General features: G+C 48.3%; 1 protein-coding gene across 1 annotated transcript in view; it reads left to right on the top strand.

Annotated features, from left to right (window-relative positions):
* LOC109922031 (anthrax toxin receptor 1-like) overlaps positions 1-6,000 on the top strand; it is a 136,739-nt gene that overhangs the window by 27,307 nt on the left and 103,432 nt on the right. The window contains exon 10 of the mRNA XM_048618511.1: positions 1,981-2,041. Within this exon, the coding sequence (XP_048474468.1) occupies positions 1,981-2,041 (61 nt within the window). The remainder of the gene's footprint in view (positions 1-1,980; positions 2,042-6,000) is intronic.

Below are 6,000 nucleotides of genomic sequence, written 5' to 3'. Positions count from 1 at the left end.
GGCCATTCAATATCACAGGGTCTGAGTGACCCCTGGCCATTCTGTATCACAGGGCCTGAGTGACCCCTGGTCATTCTGTGTGTTTCTCCTTTATATTCAGACATATCTCAGTTAGATCTCCACTCATCCTTCGCAACTCTAATGTATCGGCCTGAACTGCTCAATTTGTCTTCGTAAGAGGAACCTTTAATCTCTGGAGTTAATCTGGAGTCAACTTTCTTTGAACTAACTCCAATACAATTACATCCTTGCTTAGTTGAGGGGACCGAAGCTGTAAGCTGTACAGAGTTGAGTGAGGCATTTGGGATTTTGTTCGGCATTGATTGTGGGGTATAGAGTGAAACACTTTGTTCTGGTGGAGAGATTTCAGACAAGGTGGGATAGTCTTCACATTGGTATCAGACCACTCAGGAGACATTGAGTCATAGAGCTGTACGGAACAGAAACAAACCCTTTGGTCCAACTTGTCCATGCCAACCAGATGTCCTAAATTAATCTAGTCCCATTTGCCAGCATTTGGCCCATATCCCTCTAAACGCCTTCCTATTCATGTACCCATCCAGATGGCTTTTAAATGTTGTAATTGTACCAGCCTCCACCACTTCCTCTGGCAGCTCATTCCATACACGCACCACCCTCTGTGTGAAAACGTTGCCCCTTAGGCCCTTTCAAATCTTTCCTCTCTCACCTTGAACCTACATCCTCTGGTTTTGGACTCCCCTACCCTGGGGAAAAGACCTTGGCTATTTACTCTATCCACACCCCTCATGATTAGGTGACTTGGTGTCAAAAGAAGCGTCTCTAACCTCAGACCATTCATTTTCCACAAGACCAGGGAAGAATCATTCCAGGGATCGGATAGTTGGATAAATTGGAGCAATGGGACCTTGGAGAGGAGAACACTAAGAGGGGGACTGGGCAGAACCAACAGAGAGAAATTGCTCCAGCCTGTTAAAGAATTGGGAATGAGGTGGCAACAGGTTGAAAACATTTTGCAAAAGAAGCGGGTGCGGGGTGACAAAGAAAAGGTTTTGATTCAGCAATGTGTTAGAGTTTGTAATGCACTGCCTGGAAATGCGATGCAGGCAGGTTCAAGATGGGGGCATGGACTGATTAACTAAATGTGCAGGGTTGTGGGGAAAAGGGCTGACAATGGCACTCAGTCGAGGTGCTCATTTGGACAGTAGGTGGAGACACAATGGGCTGAGTAGCCTCCTGGTTCAGTGTAACATCTCTGTGATTCTGTAGAATTGTAGCGGGTGGGGGCATGGATAAGGTGAGTGGCCAGGGTCTTTTCCCCAGGGTAGGGAAGTCCAAGGCTAGAGGGCATGGGTTTCAGGTGAGAGGGGTAAGATTTGAAGGGAACATGAGGGGTGGGTTTTTCACGCAGGGGATGGTGCATATATGGAATGGGCTGTCAGGGAGGTGCGAAGGTGGGACAGTTAGAACATTTGAGAAGCATTTGTGCAGGTACATGGATGGGAAAGGTTTAGAGGCTAAACACAGGAAAATGGGACTAGTTCAGCTTAGGAAACTGGGTCAGCATGGACGAGTTGGGCTGAAGGGCCTGTTTCTGCACTGTGTACCTCTGTGACTTTATGTCTGAAGGATGTGGAACCGAGACTGGTGAGAAAGGATTGAGGTCACACACAGATCGTACACTATCTTGGGTGAATTCAGTCGAGGGGCTGAATGGCCTGCACTTGTGCCAGTAAATCTGTCATCCACTTGATCTCCCCTTGTCTGAAATTCCTCAATGTTTACTTGGACAATCAGCAATTTCGTGTCTTGAACACTGCCTCGTCCTTCACATTTTGGAACCCTACCATCCTGGAGAATTCTTTTCCGACAGAAAGATGTGCCATTGTTTGGTCAGTCACATGTTAATGTTTAGGAATAATTGCACCTTCCCAGTTCTGGCAAAACACTGGAAAGCATTGCTGGATTGCTAATTGCTGTTTCTTTCTCCCTGGCGAATAGATCTTGAAGAAATCCTGCATTGAGATTCTAGCTGCTGAGCCATCAAGCATCTGTGCTGGAGGTAAGGATTTGCAGCCAACTCCAAACGCATTGAATATTTATCCTTTCTCAATCCATTCCAGAATGAACCCATTCCAGCAAAAGCACGCATGTCAGTTTATTTCCTCCCTTCATGCAGTTTCATTCCATCAGAAAGTTTCCATTCTGCAGGAACAGCAGAAATTCCATGCAAGAGAAAGTGAGGGGAGGGGGGTGGGAGAAGGGAAAAGAAGACAGGATAGACGGTTTTCTGAAAGATCCAGTACGGACTCAAAGGGGTGGGGTTTGGCCCTGCTCACTTCGTGATTGAGGTGCGAATGTCAACAGGCAACCGTTCGCACATTCCACATTCGCTGGGCATTCTGACGAGCTGCGCCGCCACCACCACCCCCCCCACGGCTCTGTCAAAGGTCGAATCAAACATGGACTTGCATTGACGTAGCTGCCTCCAACGTCAGAGCCAGTGGGCCTCAGGCCCCTCCGCTGGAGCGTGGTCAAGCAGTGGTATTGCAGTGAGCTAGTGAGAAGGGGATGTCATGGTCCGCCATCAGAGGTAGGTTTTTTGAGGCGTGCCTTCAGGTAGGAGAGTGAGGTGGGGGCCATAGCGGAGAGATGGATGCAGGGTATTCTACAGCCAAGGGAGCCGAAGGCTCGTGCACTGATGGTGGACTACTGGGAGATGTAAGAGGCCAATGAGCGCAGATATCCTGGAGTCTTGAGAAGGTGGAGATAGTTCTGGAGACAGGGAAGGGTGACGTTATGGAAGGCTTTGTCAGTGTGAACGAGATTTTATAATTGAGGTGTTGGTGAAGCTGGAGTGAGCACAGGGGTGACAGGGGCGCACGTGCATTGGTGTGAGTAAGCGTCGGCGTTCTGGGTGACCCGGATCTCCTAGCCCCTTCCCACTCTGAGCCGGGAAATGACTGCGGTCCCACAGCCGAGTAAGGCCAGCAGTAAAATGAGGAGTTCCTCAGCTCCCAGTGGAGTGCACTGCAGGATCCCAAGAACGGCTGTCGGGCACATCAGCTCACGGGATCATGCTCCTCACATTGGTGCGTCGCTTCCAATCCTGCTGAGCTGTCCAAAAGCTGGTATATAACCTGCCCAGGAAGGGAGTCTCCCCTTGACTAGTCACTCACCGACATAACCTTGGTTGGCGTTGTAGCCAAGTTACAGAGAGCTGAGGCCAAGCCTAGCATTGATTCATATTCTGGTGATGTATGAAATGGAGCATGTCCAACTGGAGTCTTGGGATTTACTGTGAAACATGCTCATGGCAGTGCATTCTTGGCATGGTCAGATTTTCTCGAGAACTGAGTGCAGTACTTAAATGGTAGTGAGTGAACACATGCTCAGTGTTCAACCAAGGCCTTCCCATTTATTCTCACTGCCTCGAACACCTAACGCCAACCCTCATCCTCAACATCTCCTGCCCCCTTTGCCCCTGGCCTTGCTCAAGATCTACGCTGGTTCCCGGTCAAGAAACGTTTCAGCTGATAAAATCCCACCCTTTTTTAGCAAATCCCTTGGCACCCCTTGTCCCCTTCCCACCTCTGGAGCCTTTCCCATCACACTCCCAACCCTCTGAGATCTCTGCACTTCTCCAATTGAGTTAGTCCATCGCCTCTGGCTGTCTCTTCCTCTGGGAGTTCCTCCATCAATGTCTCAGCCTCTGAACTCCCTGGTTAAGACCCCATTTAAAACCCACCCCTTTGGTCCTTACACCCCCTGTGGCAAGATCGGCTGGGACCTTTTACACTGGAGTTTAGGAGGCTGAGGAGGTGACCTTGTTGAGGTTTATAAAAATCATCAGGTGTACAGATGAAGTGTATGGCAGGTGAATTTTCCCTAGGGTGGGGTATTTCGAAACTAGGAGGTGAGAGGAGAAAAATTTGAAAAAAAAAATGGGGGCAATTTATTTTTATACAGAGAGTCATTTGCGTGTGGAATGAACTTCCTGAGAAGGTAGTGGATGCAGGTACAGTATTAACATTTAAAAGACATTTGGATAAGTTCATGAACAGGAAAAGTTGAGAGGGATATGGGCCAGGTGCAGGCAGGTGGGACTAGTTTAGTTTGGGATTATGGTCAGTACGGACTGGTTGAATGGAAGGGTTATTTCTATGCTGTACGATTGTATGACACTATGGCTTGGTGTCAAGATCAGTCCGAAAGATCAAAGAAATACAGATCAAACGTCAGCCTTCCTGCTCCTCTGATGCTGCTTGGCCTGCTGTGTTCATCCAGCTCTACACCTTGTTATCACAGATCAAACTGAACGAGCCCAGGCTCTTTGGTAAACACTCTTGAAGTAAACAGCTACGAAATCGGGAAGGGGGAACGCTGGTTTTATTAAAGTTCACAAAGCAATTCTTGCTCCTGTTTGAGAGATCCCAGTGTGAAGAAGGAAATGCAGGATGAGGCTCTCCCCAGGTGAAGGAATTGTGCTGTTCCTGTGCTATGATACTGGGAAGTGTTGACAGGGGACCACAGTGAGCAGAGCCTTTCTCAGTGTGTGGTCACCATTCATGCGTGAGACGAAAACAAAGGAGCTGGATCCGACAGGAACGCTGCCTGGTTTCCAAGCAGTACTCGCCAAAGGACATGAGACCCCTCCAACTGAGGGATCCTGAGGCAGTCTGGCTGAACCCCCAGTGTTTTCCTCATCCAATTCCCCGCTCCAGGAAAAGCAGAGAAATGTTGCAGGATTCACTTCCAGGATCCTCAGGGTTTAATCTCAGAAGGACGAGAAAGGAATTTGGATTTGTCTGGCCCTGAATCACATCCCACAGTGCAGTCCTAGTAGTTCACATCGAGCCCAGTGGTGATTCCTTTGTACAGAGCATCGAACCCCAGGGAGCAGTGACATTGACCAACAGTCCATGCGTCTTTTTTTCCCCCTACAATTCAGTTTGAGGGGCAAATGTTGGCCAGGCTGTGCTGAGAACTTTCTTCACCTTTCAGGAGGTGACTCAGGACAGGAACACAGGGATAACAGCAGAGCATTCAGCTATGCTATCCTGCTTGAGATTTTAGATCGTGGCTGATTGCTATTGCTCCCCACTATTCCTATATCCCTTGATGTCATTGATATCAAGAAATCCACTGATCTATATCCTGAACTGACTTGAGCTTCCACACTCCAATAGAGGTAGACAGTTCCAAAGATTTAGCCCCTCATGAGTGAAGAAATTGTTGCTCATCTCAGATCACTGAGTGTGAGGCTGTGTCCCCTGGTTCTGGAGTGACCAAGCTGAGTGAACAACAATGCAAAAGAACTCTTTCAGGTCTTTCCAAACCCACCCACTAGAACAGACTGATCTCTAATCTGAGATCTCACCCAGACAATGACAGCTGGGCCAGCCCACCGCTCCTGCAGTAACAAGTGAAAAATTCACACAGGGTCTTCAAGGTATACAAACATCTGAGGAACTTAACCGAGTCCTCAGAATGAAAAGGGATCTCAAGTTATTTGCCAAACGTGATCGTTGGAGGGTGAACCAAAAGCTTGGTCCAATAAGTGTCTGACGGAAGACCTTGGAGGAGGATAGAGTTGTCGAGAGAGCGAGGAGTTTATGGACCATGTATGTTTTATGTATGTTTTATGGACCTTTGTACGGACCATGTCAACAGAAAGCACATCACCGACACTGAGGGAAAAGAGGACAGTTTAGAGGAGGTAAAAGGGATCGAGAGTTTGGAGGAGGCAAGTTTGGAGGCTTCTGAGACAGGCAGGAAGAAGGTCAGGCATGCGCTGCAATGCAAGGAGGAGAATATTGATTCTGTGTTGGACACTGGGTGTCTGTCTTGGTTAATGAAGACAGGGAGTAAAAGTAGGATGAGGAGGAGATGGTGTGGAATAGGGTTGGGACAGCAGACCTAACGGATATTATATCATGGAGCAGTGGAATAGGGGCAAAACCGGGAAATAGTCAGGTATTTCAGCAACAAACTGGTGAAGCAGGGGCAGGAGGCAGGAGA

Source organism: Rhincodon typus, chromosome 40 (genome assembly GCF_021869965.1).
Source record: "Rhincodon typus isolate 14 chromosome 40, sRhiTyp1.1, whole genome shotgun sequence".
Taxonomy (NCBI): domain Eukaryota; kingdom Metazoa; phylum Chordata; class Chondrichthyes; order Orectolobiformes; family Rhincodontidae; genus Rhincodon; species Rhincodon typus.
Note: the sequence above shows the minus strand (reverse complement) of the source record. Positions and strands in the feature narration are given on the sequence as shown.